Consider the following 16,269-nt stretch of genomic DNA (forward strand, 5'->3'; position numbering starts at 1 on the left):
CCCTGGGGGGTGATTTTTTGCTTTCTGTCTCTCTGTCTCTCTCTGTCTGTCTGGCGAGCGCACGTGCCCTATAGCAAAAAACTTCTCCAAAAAAACAAAAAAACAAAAATAAAAACAAAAACAAAAAAGAAAAAAAGAAGAAGAAGGGCATTGACTCAAAGAAGGTAGCTATTTGGGCCAGCAAGTGGTGGTAGTTAAGGCAGTGGATAACCACATGGTCAACGACGGTTCGAGTCCTAGACCCAGAGGCGTAAAAATCACACTAACCACATGGTCAACGACGGTTCAAGTCCTAGACCCAGAGGCGTAAAAATCACACTGGGTGTGTGTGCATGCCTGTCTTGAATCCTGAGAGAATGAAGGAGAAGGGGATGCTGAGTGACTATTCCCCTGGGGGGGTGATTTCCCACTTTTTCTCACTGTCTCTCTCCTGTAAGTACCCACTTACTATGGCAAAAAAAAAAAAAAAAGTAAATAAAACTAAAAAAAAAATTATTTTTTTAAACTAAAAACAATTTTAAAAATAAAAAAAAACAAAAAAGAAGGCAGCTATTGCTTTTTGGTAATTTATAATTCTATGACTATCATATAAAATCATTTGGAATTTCAGATATTGGAAAGAGGGTTTTTTTTTTTTTTTGCCGTACGGCATGTGTGCTTCTCAGAGAGACAGAGAGAAAGGCAGACAAAGGGAAAGTGAGAAATCACCCCCCGGGGGGGATGGCCACACTGCAGTCCCTTCTTCACTCTCCTCCTGGGATTTTGGGAATGAATGCACACATGTCAGGTGTGATTTTCAAGCCGCCAGGTCCAAGATGCAAACCATGGAGTCAGCCATAGGGGAGTCCAGAACATTAACCACCAGCTAGTCTGCAAAAGAGTACCCTACTAACTGTAATAAATTACTAAGTATTTTAACTAAGTTACACACCTTACAACAAGTAAACACAAATAATTTTGAAAAACGTGTGGACTATATCAGCAGGTTTGCTCTACTTGAAAAATAAATTAAGAAAAAGGAAAATGCTGATATTTCATTATGCCTTCTAAGAAAACAAAGGAATGATTTCCTTTTTGAAAAGGGACTTCTATGGACAAAGATGCCCACGATGTCCACGCAATGATGTTACAGCAATCAGGCAATGGAAATTCAGGGCCAGGGGCTGCTGCTAAAGGTTTAAGGACCAGTCTCGGGGCATAAGGAAATCCCTGATTTGTAGTGCCTGTCAATTTCTTAGTGAAAATATTCCCATCATGGCTTGCTTTGAGCTACCAACATGTCACCGAATGTGGAAGTTATAAAGAGATGACAACCACAGTTCTCACTTGCTGGCTCCAGCATGTGTTGGGAGTGTACTCATCTATTTTTCTCTCTCCTAATTTGGATTTTAGTAGTCTTTTTGCTAGTGTAATACCATTTAAAGGAAAAAGAATCTGATTTGCATGAGCACTGTTATTCCTTTTTTTTTTTTTAAGGGAGATTTTTTCCATAGAACGTGTGCACTTGCCAGGGAGACAGAGAGAGAGATAGAAAGTGAGAAATCACCCCCTCATGGGGATGGCCATGCTACAATTGCTTCTCCTCCATTATCTCAGGACTTTGGGCAAGCACACATGTGCACCCTGTGTGAATTTTAAGCCCCGGCATCTGGGACTCAAACCACACTAGACTATGTGGGAGTCCAGCGACGTAACCATTACACCATCTACTGGTCCCATAAGCACTGTTATTCCTATTGCAAAGTTTATACTACCTTGCAGAGAATGGTTTTAATCAGTCAAGTATGGGACTCCAAAGGGACCTGGAGAAAAGCACCTTGGCCTGTGGTGAACGCTGCTGCAATTAACCGCACTAGTCCATTAGACGGGCAGCTGTGTGTCTTCTCCTGTTGAACGCCATCTCACCAGAGCGGCTCCAGGGAGCCAGAAATGGCATCTTGGCCACTAATCCATTAGCAATGCAACCACACTTTCTCTGTGGAGTGGATTCACTTAGCACCATTGCTACCTGCAGTCCAGAAATGGTCTAGTAAAGGAAGAGTCACTGCGGTAAGCGAAAGTTTTACTCCAAAGGAGACTGAAGCAATTTACTATTGGAATTTAAGTTGAACACATGCCAAAAATAATACTCATGTTGTCAGTTTGGTTTGTTGTTGGCTCTGCAACCACTCTGGGAGAGGTCATCTCAAATGAATTTGTAGCAACTAAGATAATTTGTAATATTTATGATCTTCTTATGTACCTAAGATCTACTCTTACTAGAATCAATCAATGCTTGTCTTAAAATCTTTTTAGAGACCCAGCCACTGTGGTGGAGCTGTAAAGCACATGTCCTGCAAGGCTGGAGGCCTTACAGCCAGTTACGTGCTCAGATTGCTGAGCTGGCTTGAAAAATTGCAATGGGTATACAAGCAGGGGTGCCCAGGCCCACGTCCAGGATCCTGAGGAGCTGGAGGACTGGTGAAAAGGATCACATTGTGACAAAATCCTGCCCAGGGTGTGTGTGTGCAGTCCAGGGTGTGTGTGTGTGTATGTGCACGTGGGTGTCTGTTTTTCTGTTTCTCATATGCACACACTGTTACTAAAAAACAAACAAACAAACAAAACCCATCTTTTTAGGGTCATCTGGGGACACAAGTACCTACTCAACAGACACCTCCACTGTCATGGGAATGGACAATATTTGACTGCAGGTTCCTCAGACACCTTTTCATTTTTCTTTATTTCTTTTTTTTTCTTTTTGAGGGGATTTTGCTATAGGGTGCATGTGCTCGCCAGAAAGAGAGAGACAGAGAGAAAGTGAGAAATCACCCCCCAGTGGGGATGGCCATGCCACAATCCCTTCTCCTCCAATCTCCTCTTAGGAACTTGGGCACACACACAAACACATGCAGCATGAGTTCAAGCCACCGGGTCTGGGACTCAAACTGCTGTCGACTACGTGGGAGTCCAGAGGCATAGCCATTATGCTAACTGCTGGTCCCTAGAGGCCTTTTCTTGCATTCTGACTGACAACTTGGATATTCTTCTAGTGCTCTTTATACCCACTGTGACAACATCTCAGGTCATCTCCTCTCCGGCAAAGAGATCCCAATTTATATGCTCCATCCCGTGTATCTTCTCTGAAAGAGTCTATGAAATTTAAGTTCCCTTTGCACAGAACTTCAAAACCAAAACACTGAAATGCAGATACAATGGCAATTTGAGAACTGAGTCTGATTGTAAATTGGCCTGTCTGCCCCTGTGATGCTGCGTGACCGGGAAGGACAGAGCTTTCATCACAGCAGCACAGTCTGTGGACACAGGACAAACATTAAAGCATCCAACACAACGATGAGGGTCTTGGCTTTGGGGACAGGGTTCCTGGATTTGAATTCCAGCTCTGCTACTTGCTGTATGGTTTTGGGGAAGTTGCTCAGCCTCTCTGAGCTGGATTTTTCATCTATAAAATGGAGAACACCTATAAGGGCCACTGTTGAGAATAATCTGAAAAGACCCTTATGAAGTATTTAGAATAGTCTTTAGAACATAACACACAAAAATGTTAAATATTATTGTTATAAATTAGACATACAGATAAAATAAGAACAAATATTTTTGTGAATACCTATATTACGGTACTCAATTTCCCAGATTTTTGCTATCTTCTGCTTTTGGAAGCAATTCAAATCACTGGTTTGGATTGTTTGCAATCACTGTTTAAAACAGTGTTACTGACTGGAGTGTATACAGCTATTATATTTTGGAAAACGTGTGCCAAGCAGGGCAGTGCTTCACCCAAATTACATCTTCTTTTTCTTATTCACAAGAAGAGACTACATGGAGAGATTTTTAAAAATTTATTTTATTTTATTTTTTTTGGAGAGATTTTTGCTATAGGGTGTGTGCAATTGCCAGAAAGAGAGAGACAGAGAGACAGAAAGTGAGAAATCACCTCCCAGGGGTGATGGCCATGCCACAATCCCTTCTCCTCCATTCTCCTCTCGGGATCTTGGGCACGCACGCACACGCACCCAGTGTGAATTTAAGCCGCGGGGTCCGGGACTTGAACCGCAGTTGACTACATGGGAGTCCAGTGACATAGCCATTATGCCAACTGCTGGTCCCGAGAGATTATTTTTTTAAAAGGTTTTTGGTATAGGGTGTATGCATTTGCCAGAGAGACAGAGACAGTGGGAGGCCATCCAGGGGGGATGTCCACATAACAATCCCTTCTCCATTCTCCTCTTGGGATCTTGGGAACGCATGCACACACTTCTGGTGTGATTTTCAAGCCACCAGATCCAGGACTCAAACTGTGGTCAGCAATGTGGGAGTCCAGTGACATAACCACGACATTATCTGCTGGCCCCACAGGGAGAGATTTGTAACTATCACCTTTGCCTGTAGAGTCTTACTTTCTCAATACACCTCTCCTCTCAATACTAGAGTTGTTGTTCTTCACATAAAACATAATATTTCTGTCCTCCACACTAGCTAATTCTGCTGACAGAAGAGAACATTTTTACTCCTTAACATAACCCTTAAGGCCCCTTCAAACTGGCCTAAGTCTGTTTTCCACTTCTATTTGATTACCATTTATTTACTTAGTTAGTTTTTAACTTGCCAGAGTGCATGTGTGTTTGCTGGAGAAAGAAAGACAGAAAGAGAGAAAGCACCCTCTGCCTTCCCTCCATGAGGTGTGGTCATCTTGCAATCCTTTCTCCTCCCTCTCTCCTTCTTTTGGGATTTGAGGCACACACACACACACACACACACACACACACACACACATGCACGCATGCACCTGGTTTGTTTCTCAAACTGCAGGGTCCTACCATTCGAACTGCACAATTGGCCATGTGGGTGGAGTCCAGCCACCGTAACCACTAGGACATGGGCTGGCCCTGTTGGATTCCTTCTTAATCACAAACTCCATACATTGGCCAGACCTGCTTAGTTACCTAATGCACCATGTATTTTCATTTGCTTGCTCACTCATTCACTCATTTTACTCAAATACTTTATACTTACTCACTGTATGCTAGGAACTTTGCTATGTGTTAGTAATTACAGATTTTTTTTTTTAATGCATAGGCTTTGCTTTTAAAGAGTCCATAATCCAGTAGAAATTGTATGTACACAACTTGTCATAAAACAGTAATGTGAAACAATTTACAACAGTGGTGACCTGTCTTTATAGTCCTGTTTGAACACTTAGGTACAAGCAATGGCTTTTGCTGGACAAGTTAGAAAATGTTTCACAGAAAAGGTGAACTTTATCTCTGGTGTCAAACAATTAGGACATGAGGTATTCAACAGACAGATAATAGAAAATGTTTACCAGGGAAAATGCAATTAAATAATGCCTCTGACATCTAAGGAAAAGCAAGTACTTAGATGTAGATGAAGTACATTTGCGGGAGAAGAGGCGATGTAGAAGGTTATGGAAAGGCTGAAAAAGACCAAGGATCTTCCATTTTTGTTTTGTTTGCTCAGCACATATTCCCCTCCCCCCCTTGTTACAGTAACAGGCCTGCCATCCTTGCTACGAAGGTCTGGCCAGTTCTGGCAACAGCAGCTCAACTGACATGCACTTTCTGAAGCAGAGCCAGGAGTAAGCCTTCCCCGGGAATTGGCACAGCCTTCTGGAGCAAGAAGAGCACTTTTGGTGCTGTGTGGCTAAGCAGGGGCTGCCTGGGGTAAGTTATCTGCTCAGTGGAGAAAGTTGCTTGCATTTGTAGAGAATGAGCCCAATATGCAAAAAGAAGAAAGGCCAACAACAATTACATACAGGTAGAAAGTGTGAGTCCCAGGGATGCTAAATTGTTGGCCCAGGTTTTGAACTCAAGGTTACTGGTACACTTCCCTCGTTTTCCACAAATGCCCATCAAGATCTCAGCCACGTGAGCCAATGAATCCCTACTTACTGCCAGAGAATTGGAGTTTAGTGTCTGCCATTTTTAATGGAAAGAGTCCTGACAGATACCTTTATTGTATTAAGAACTCTGTTTTACATGGTAAGGCAGTGGGAGCCACAGATAATTTTATTTTCTTTATTGTTATAGGGTTGTGTGTTTTCAGGAGACAGAAACTGAGAGAGAGATGGGGAAACTGGGAAAACACCCACCTCCCCTGGAAGGATGGCGAGCAGTCCCTTCTCCATTCTCCTCTCAGGATTTTGGGTACACACGCACACACACCCAGTGTGTTTTTCAAGCCCCTGGGTCTTGGACTCAAACTGAGCAGTCAGCCATGTGGGATCTAGCTGCCTTGACCATCATGTTACCTACTGGCCCACTTGCAGAGACATTTTAGGACATAAAATATATTCAGGCTTATGAGTGGTGATTCAAAGGTGCCTTAGAAAAGTTCTAGTAGGTGACACAGAAGATAGATTCGAGGGAAACCATTTGGGTCCTTCTTTGCCTTTCAAGAATTTGTTCTTTCATCTTTAAGAAAATTTCTGGGAGCCAGCAGGTGGAGTGGTCATTAAAGCACTGGACTCCCACATGTCCGACTATGGTTTGTTGAGTCCCGTACTCGGCAGCTTGCATTTTAATTTTCTCTTTCTCTGTCTGACATACCGTATAACAAATTAAAAAATAATAATGAAAAATGAAATTAAATAATTCTTTTTTTTTAAAAGACAGAGAATTTGTGACTATTGAAAGAGTTTGGCCCAGCTCATGAGGCACCTATTTTCTGGTGCCTTTGCCATCTGGCTCAGGAGGCATGAATGGTTCTTTGTTCTATATCCTGCAGCCTTCACTTGTACCTCTGATGCTGTGGTTCTGAAACTTCTGATGAGAATCTTTGGGAAAGCCTGCCCCAAGTTTCTGAGCCAGCAGGTCTGGGATGGGACTGAGAATTCTAAGTTCCAGATGACGCTGGCCCAGTGGCCATGTGCTGGGAACCACTGGTCTAACACATGTCAGTGTCCTGTGCTCTAGTTCACGTACTCCTCTATAGTCCCTGCTCAATAAAAATTCCTTAAGGAATTTTTCATCTTTGTACAACCTTCAGTTGCTTACATAATGCTTTACTCAAAAACTGGTATTTGATAATGGATTGCTGTGTGATTAATTGTGAAGATAAAAGAAATATCTTATCCAAGTAAATTCTATTCATCATCATCCACACAGAGAATCTCAAAAAACTGACAATGTAACTAGACAAAGGATGGAAAGGCAGACTATATATCCTGACTTCTTTCGGGCTGCCTGATTCTTATTACGTCTATCTGGGCAGGGTGGGGTGTTGATATAAAGTGCGTTACCTTAGGCATCCGGTGACATTGTAAAATATATCAAAATCAAGCAGGCCATTTGCTTTGGGGTAGTCTCCTTCAGGCCACCCGGAAAAGGGGATGATGATATTCTCAGTCAGGGTAAGCAAGGCTTCTGTTATCATGAGGTTCTTGAGTTTGTCGTTAGAGGACAAATTCCACAGCAAACCTAGAAAAGCAGAGTGACCATGAAAACAGTGCAGGGTGGGGTCAAATGACTGCTGAAAAACTGTTAAGGCCATCGCCTCCAGGGCTCTGACTAGTTATAAAAGAGTGTGGGAGAAGGAAGACAGTCCCTTTCAACTGAAAGAACATGTTTGGAGCTCGTTATTGCAATGAAAGCTGATCCATAAAACAACTAAGTGTATACATTGCTTTTGACATAAACCTTCCCAGGTTTAAATAATCAGGAATGTGTGGGCAACACGGCAAGACCCTGTCTAAGGAAGAGCCAAGCATGGTGATGTATGCCCCTAGTTTTATCCGGGAGGCTGAGGCAACAGAACTATGACACTGTCTTTAAAAAAAAAAAAAGAAAAGCTTGGGGCCAGTAGGTAGCATGGTGGTTGAGGGACTGGACTCCCACATGGTGGGCCATCGTCTGAGTCCCGGAGCTGGTGGCTTGCTTTCTCACTTTTCTCCTCTCTTTCTCTCTCTCGTTTTCTCTGTCTCTCTCTGGTGAGTGCACATGCCCTGTGGCAAATTTAAAAACAATAATAACAAGAAATAAAATTAACTGACTCTTAAAGAAAAAAAAAAGCAAAATTAATCAGGAATGTAAATGAAAGCCAGAAATACTTAAAACATTTATCTCTGTTTGTCATGAAGGATGCCACCGTAAGCTGACCTCATTGAGACAGTAAATTCTGGACTTACAGACAGGGAAGCTTAAATGGTTCTACTGTAACCGAGACTTGAACATTTTAAGAGAGTCATATTTTTCCTCTCTGCCTTCTGCTCTTTGCTCCCTAGAACTTGCACCTGATATTTACCTTCCAATAACAGCAGGAAGGGCCTGCAGAAAACCTTTCTTGATGTCTGTCAACAGTAGGCTGATCAACATCACCAATTAACGCTTATTGATTCCTATTCAATGACAGTTTATGCCCTCTAGAAATTTATGTTAGCTACCTCATGAACACCTTATTTTATAGTTTGGCAGTGAAGAAGAGAAGAGTATTTTATCCTTTGGGTTGTCGGAAAAGTCACGACGCATTTTTTTTTCTTTCTTTTTTTTTTTTTTTTGAGAGGTTTTTGCTATCGGGCACTTGTGCTTGCCAGACAGACAGAGAGAGACAAAGAGACAGAAAGTGAGAAATCACCCCCCAGGGGGGATGGTCACACCACAATCCCTTCTCCTACATTCTCCTCTCGGGATCTTGGGCACGCACGTACATGGGCCTGGCCTGAGTTTTAAGCCACCGGGTCTAGGATGCGAACCGTGGTTGACTACATGGGAGTCCAGCAACATAGCCATTATGCTAACTGCTGGTCCTGAGTCACAATGCATTTTTGCATAGAAGAAGAGAAAAAAATTCATCATAACTTTTCCAACAACCCAATATTTGCCTCCCTTCCTGGTCTAAATATTGGTGTAAGATTAGTATCACATTTCTCACTTCTCTGTTTTCCTTTTCTTCTTTAATGTCTCACATTAAAAGAAAAGATCACATAAGCCAATATGGAAGACATTAGAATAGCCGTACACTGTACTTTCCAGAGCATTTGCTAGATAAAGACTGTAGCTGAGTACTAAGAGAGACTAGAAAGGGACATATACTACATATTTAGGATTTGTTTTCCTTCTTTTTTTAAAAAAAGAATGATTTTATTTAACTTTATTCCTTTATTTATTTTAATTTTATCAGAGAAGAAGAGAGAGAGAGAAATTGATAAAGCAAGCCACCAGGTCCAGGACTTGAACCGTGGTCAGCCATGCAGGAGTCAGTGCCCTTCACCACACCACCTGCAGGCCCCAGGATTTGTTTTTCTTACAGATGTGTTCTTCAATTACCTCTGATTCAGTGGAAGAACTGTTTGCCTCTTGCTTGCTATTCAGAGACTCCCAGTAGGTGTAAAGTTGCTTTGCCATCTTTTATGCCTCCATAGGTTACCCTAAGTCACTATCACCCAGGAAAGGGGAGAGAAAGAGGCTCTGGACAGAAAAGGAAGGGATGACTCTTCATTTTTATTCTATCTTTCCCTCACCTCCCAGAACTTCTACTCTTAAAATTACTGTGTTGTTGGGGACCAGCAGTTGGCGTAATGGCTATGTCACTGGACTTCCACATAGTTGACTGTGGTTCAAGTCTGGAGTCATGGTTTAAATTCACACTGGGCGCGTGTGCGTGCGTGCCCAAGATCCTGAGAGGAGAATGGAGGAGAAAGGATTATGGCATGGCCATCCCCCTGGGTGTGGGGGGGTGATTTCTCGCTTTCTGTCTCTCTGTCTCTCTCTGTCTTTCGGGCGAGTGCATGCGCCCTATAGCAAAAACCTCTCAAAAAAAAAAATTTAGTATGTTGTTGGGGCTGGCAGGTGGCTTGGTGGTTAAGGGCACTGAACTCCCACATGGGTGAACATGGTTCAAGTCCCAGACCTGGCAGCTTGCTTTCTCACTTTTCCCCTCTCTCTCTCTCACTCTGTCCCTCTCAGGTCAAAGTAAGATAAGTAAATAGTTAAATAATTTTTTTAAAAAATTTACTGTGTCGTCTGTGTGAAGAAAAAGAGGGAGGACAGGGGCCAGCAGATGGTGTGGTGATTACGTCGCTGGACTCCACATGGCTGACCGTGATTCGAGGCCCGGATCTGGTGGCTTGAAAATCACACCAGGCATGTGTACATGTGTGCCCAAAATCCCAGGAGGATGATGGAAGAAGGAACTATAGTGTGGCCATCCCTCCTGGGGGGTGATTTCTCACTTTCCCTCTCACTGTCTCTTCCTCTGTCTCTCCAGGGAGTGCATGTGCCCTGACAAAAACCTCTAAGGAAAAAAAGAAGAAGGACAGAAATAAAGGGAAGTCTACATTATAAAAAGAGCATGTGGCAGTCTTGGATGAACTATGCGGTGATGTCATCTCTCCTGATTTTAATACCTGAAATAATAGTCTGCACCATGAAAGCACGGTAATTATTCGACCTTACTTGTATTTGGCCTAATCGATTAAACGCTTCAGGCCCTGTGCAGTCTTTTGGGCTTTGCTTTGGCTGTGTGTAAGTAATACATTTGCAAAGCAGTAGCCAAATTTCCACTGCAGGCTACACATAGCTTCCATTAGACACAGTGACACTGGGTCTGGTGTCTTGCAAGGACTAGATTTCTGGCTTGCAGGGAGGTTTTTTCCTGATTAAACTAGCGTTTGGGGTTAGTCATGAGCAGTGTCCCAGAGCCACAGGTTTTGCAACACAATGACTTCATTCCACCCACTTCATTTTAAGAGGCGCTGGAAGGGGACTGATAGAATAAAACTCAGAAGGTGGTTAAAAACAATTTAAGGGCAAGTTTGAGGCTGAGTTTTGGTTACTAAGCTACAAAAGAAAGTTAGAAAAGAGAGAAAAGAAAAAGAAAGCTTCCCAAGTTCTAAATGAGCAAACAAATTAACAGTCTCTGCTGCCAGAGGCTTAAAAATGTGAAGCATAATGCCATTTCCTCCTTTTAGAAAGGACCACACAGGGCACTCAAAGGAAAAGTACACCTTACAATAAAAACCAGAAAGGATTAATTTGAACAAAGGGAGTGGAATTTTCCTTTAATGAGTCAATATCCTCTACAGCTTGGCATGCTACATTATTTTTACAGAAGTATGTGGTTGGAAAAACTTTTAGGTATAATTTTAAATTTTTCAATGTAAGATATTATATAGAAATGACATGCCTGTCAAACTTCTGGATGCCATGAAGCTGAGAAAGAGCTACCATGTTCAACAGAGATTCGACCCTCATACTACACAAACAAAATCAGTAGATAACCAAGTACAAACCAGGGAAATATGTATACCAATATGAGACGAAGGGTTAAAATACCCTTAGCGTATGGGGTTCTTACAAGTCATTAAAAAAAGAACCACTAGTAGAAAAATCAGACCGTGCTTAACACAAAACAATGATACACATTTGGAGCTAATATGCATGGGAATGCATGTTCTTTAGCAACAAAAGATATTATTTAGATATTATTTAGATATTATTTTCTTTGTCTAGAGGATGCCAAACCAGAACCAGTGAGTGGAAATTCTAAGGAGATTTTGGCTCACTGAGTGTGTAAACTTCTGTTTTTTTTTTTTGAGAGTATTTTTTCACTATAGGGCGCGTGCGCTTGTCAGACAGAGAGAGACATAGAGACAGAAAGCAAGAAATCACCCCGCAGGGGGGGATGGTCACGCCGCAATCCCTTCTCCTCCATTCTCCTCTTGGGATCTTGTGCATGCACACACATGCGCCCGGCGTGAGTGTAAGCCACCGGGTCCGGGAGGTGAACCGCGGTCGACTACATGGGAGTCCAGCGACATAGCCATTACACTAACTGCTGGTTCCCACTGAGTGTATTAACTTCTGAGAGAGCCTTGAGGGAAACAGAAAAGTCTATTACTTCTAAGTTCCAGTTCTTTCACTGCAGCAGATAAAAATTAGTTCATCCTTTATCAAAATGTTGACAAAAGGTTTTATCCTGACAATGTTAGACTAGACTAGCAGTTTCCAAAGGAACCTGGTGACAGACTGGAAGAGTGTCTGGGGCCACACTCCAAATTTACTGAGCTGGAGTCTCAAGATAGATTCTGGAATTTGTATTTTATAAAAGGATTACAAATTGTGGCACCAATGAACCAGGCGACTCTGAATAGATGTCCCTTTCCAATGAGCAGATTCTAGATTCATTAATGTAATGGTGAGGGTTTAGGTTTCCATCACCACACCTTTAACATCTGGTCTGTTTATTCACACCACTTAAATTTCTATTATGGTAGTTCTTTGTTACAGCTGGTCTGCTTATAAGTTTCTACCTCTAGGCTCTCATTCTAGACAAAAAGAAAAAGAACTGGGTTCCAGTAGAGGAAATAATTTCAATAATTAGCAATTATAAAAGAGATCATGACAGTAGGGGTGAGAGGGAAGGAATGAGGGGAAAAAATGCAAAACATTTAACAGATACAAAGTGGTAAATAATCTGTTGATGATGATGTATATGATAATATTTTTGAGACTCGACTCCTATTAATGCTGGACAGATTAATTTTGTATGCTGTGAGGAAGTACAGTAACTAAATGTTAAAAAAAAGAAAAAAGAAAAAAAAAGAAAGAATGATAAGTCCATGAACCAGAAATTTATTACCAACTGTAATATTTGCAAAAAATAGCTAAATAGTAAAGTCACCTTACTAGTTTTGTTAATATTGTCCTCTGGGACTGGGAACATAGTTATCTAACTAAATCTGCATTAACATATTGATGACAAAACTTGCTAATTTAAAAAAAAGGATTATTATTTTTTTTAACTTGTGATTCTTCGATTTGACCAGAAAGAGACAGAGACAGAGAGAGAGAGAGGAGAGTGAGAAAGCAAGCCTCCAGGTCTGGGACTCAAACAGCAGTTGGCCATGTGGGAGTCCAACACCTTAACTACCATGCTACATGTTGGCCCCAACTTGTTAATATTTTACATAAATGAAGATCTCTGTCTTCACTGAAGAATGAGAAAGACCAGGAGATGACGATGATGATGAAGATTACAAAAGAGAGAACTGCATTCTTTTTAACCTTGTTTCTCAAAGTGCACACAGAGCAGGAGGAATATTATTTTACAACTTCTCTTGTATGGGGATACCCCTCTTTTCATCTAAATTTTATAAATGTTATCTGGACTATCATAGTATTTTAAAGGCTATTTGTTCCTAGTTGTATGTAAATTGAGAGTTCTTTGGTATATAATATAAATACAAAATAAAATAATAAACAATTTAAAAAGGTGCATAATGAATATGCTATAGTAAAATATAAAATATATATTTTATATTTTATTAAAATATAGCAATTTGAAGTCTAGCCAAGGCATGGTGGCTCAGGTGGCTGAATCCCACCCGGTTCACTGTGTAGTCTGAATCCTTGACCGGCAGCTTGAAAAACACACCAGGGATGTGTGTGCATGAGCCCCAGATCCTGAGAGTAGAATGGAAGAGAAGGGACTGCAGCTTGGCTATCGCCCCTGGGTGGTGCTTTCCCACTTTTCATCTGTCTCTCTGTCTCACGCATGTGTCCTATAGCAAAACGCACACACACAGCAATTCAAATAAATATTTCCATGTAATACATAGAGGTCAATAGGTATTTTCAACAAATTTCACTGACAATTACGCCATGACTCTTCCTTATACAACATGCATAAGAGGGACAAGAACTACTGCTTTGTTCTTATAACCCAAGGCACAGGCCTGCTCACTCCAGTAAATATTCACTACTCAGTTACCTTGAAGATGAACTTCTGAGACTAGAAAATGTTCTCATTTTTTAAAAAAATTATTTTATTTTTTAGTTTTTTGCTGTAGGGCATATATACTCACTGGAGAGAAACAGAGAGAGCAGGAGATTGAGAAATCATTCCTTAGGGGGTATGGCTACACAGAAATCCCTTCTCTGGTATCCTCTCGGGATTTTCAACATGCACATACATTTGCCTGGTGTGATGTTTCAAGCTACTGAGTCTGGGACTTGGCCTAGTCATCTGTGTAGGATTCAGCCACCTTAACCTCCACACCACCTGCTGGTTCGTGCTGTTCTCATTTTAACTAAAGTAATACTCCCATACTCAGTAAGGGACAGACAACAATCTCTTTGAGAAAAAAAATCTTTTCATCCTAAAATATTTACTGGAAGAGAGAAGAACTTCTCTCAAGCTGGTAATGAAAATGCCAGAAAGGTTAATGAGTTTACATTCTTTCCCAGGACACAACATCTGAAGCTCAACTTCTTATTCATATACATCAAAATAGATGGTTCTTCTTGCCTTTTTGGCCCAGGGGGAAAAAAAAAAATCAGAGTTCTATCTTTAAATTTACCTGACCCTCCTATTTATGTGTAATTTAGATATCCCAGGGCTCTATTTTACATTCGTAGGCATCACAGTTTTTGAGAGACTTACATGAACCCTGTGGTTAGTACTGCAAGAAATATACAGGCATGGGGCTGGCCCTGTGTCCTAGGGGTTAAGGAAGTTGGATCCCACATGGCCAACTCTGTGGTTTAAATCCTGTACCTGGAGGCTTGAAAAACACGGTGGATGTGTGCGTGTATACATGGCAAAATCCTGGATGGAGAAATGAAGAGAGGGGATTGTGGTATGATCATACCCCATGGGGGATGTGTTTTCTTCCCCCTCTCCTTCTCTCTGTTTCTTTCTGGAAAGTGCATGTACCCTCTGACAAATTAAAAAAAATACACACACACACACACACACACACGGCATGAACTAGGTGGCAACTTAATATTAAAGGACACACATATAGTTCAGAGAAGGCCCTCCCTTCAAATTCTGGGGAAAGGGAGGAGAGAGGACTGAGTAAAGTATGGAAGGATGGTATCTGAACGACTTCAGAGAAGTTAACTTGAGTCAGCCATTGAAGGATGAGAGGGTTCCAAGGCGGTCCACGTGTGGGAAAGGATTCTAGTCCAAGACATCATCATAGACAAAGATACTGAGACAGAAAATAGATAAGGAGTAGACCAAGAGGTCTTTCAGGATTTCAGAACCTGGGCTGGAAAGGTATAGAAGAAAAACATTGCGGCCAATGGCCATCAGACTCGCATGATAAAATATTTGTGTGGGATGCTACAGAACACCGACTTTATCTCACAGGTAATAAGGAGCCTATTGGGGTAGTACTTTCATTTTAGGAAGAAATCACTATTAGCAGAAGAGGCTGACTGGCTAGGAGCAACACAGAATCACGTAGGCCAGGTGGGAGGCTAAGACTGAAGGGGTAGAGCAGAGAGATCAAGCACCTTGAGTCAAAGCAGAGGGAGGAAGAGGGAGGAAGGGTCAAAGTGGAGCAAGACAGAGTTCCCTGGTCACAGAATGTCAAAGATAAGCCTTCTTCCAAATGAGTCACCCTGTGCTCCAAAAGGAGTATGTGGGATGACATGGTATAAAATACCTAGATAAAGCTGGGTTCAGGCCTGGGCTCTGCTCTTCACTAGTTAGGAAACTTTGGGCCATTTACTTAACCCTTCTAAGCCTCACATTGATCAGACATAAATCATCAAGTATGCTCCCATTCTTGTCAGGGATTTGTCAGGAGGAACAGACAGAAAACAGAAATCTCCAGCTTAGAGACTAACACTAAAAAATCTCAGAAATCAAAAAATAAGAAAAGATTCACAAATAAGAGATCTTAAAAAAATGTCCTTTGAAAATTCATATATGTAAAAAAAAAAAAAAAACTATTCATGGATTTCAAACATTTTTGCACCAAAATAAACTTTTCTTTTTAGAGGTTTTTTCCTTAGGGCGCATGTGCTTGCAGGGGTAGGAGGGAGAGAAAGTGAGGGAGAGAAGAGACAGTGAGAGGGAACGTAAAAAAATCCCACCCCCCGGCCCCAGTGTGGCTACACTGCAATTCCTTTTCCATCATTCTTCTCCTGGGCTCTTGATATGTATGCACACGTGCCTAGCATTATTTTCAAGCCACCAGGTCTGAGACTTGAACTGTGGTTGGCCATGTGAGAATCCAGTGACAACTGCTATGCCATCTGCTGGCCTCCAATTAAACTTTAATTCTATTTTCTATGAACCTTTTGAACTTCCCTCAAATAGGGTTACTTGCTTTGTGTTTCAAAACAAAGATATAAATATGTCCACATGAGGTCAACAATCTATTTCTGAGGCTGAGAAAGCACTTATTTAGCTCTTAAATTAACAGAGCTAAAGAAGTCATTTAGAAGGAGCTGTATCAAACGTTCAAGTATCAATTCAGTTCAATTACGTGTACTGAACACCCTGTGGTAGAGATGTTTG

General features: G+C 41.5%; 1 protein-coding gene across 1 annotated transcript in view; it reads right to left on the minus strand.

The window, feature by feature from the left end:
- Positions 1-16,269, minus strand: part of PKP2 (plakophilin 2) — a gene marked incomplete at its 5' end in the record, with an annotated part of 109,934 nt that overhangs the window by 41,002 nt on the left and 52,663 nt on the right. Inside the window, 1 exon segment of the mRNA XM_014584052.2 lies at positions 7,259-7,436. Coding sequence (XP_014439538.1) covers positions 7,259-7,436 — 178 coding nt within the window.

The sequence above is a fragment of the Tupaia chinensis genome, unplaced genomic scaffold, assembly GCF_000334495.1.
Source record: "Tupaia chinensis unplaced genomic scaffold, TupChi_1.0 Scaffold145519_1, whole genome shotgun sequence".
In the NCBI taxonomy this organism is placed as follows: Eukaryota; Metazoa; Chordata; class Mammalia; order Scandentia; family Tupaiidae; genus Tupaia; species Tupaia belangeri.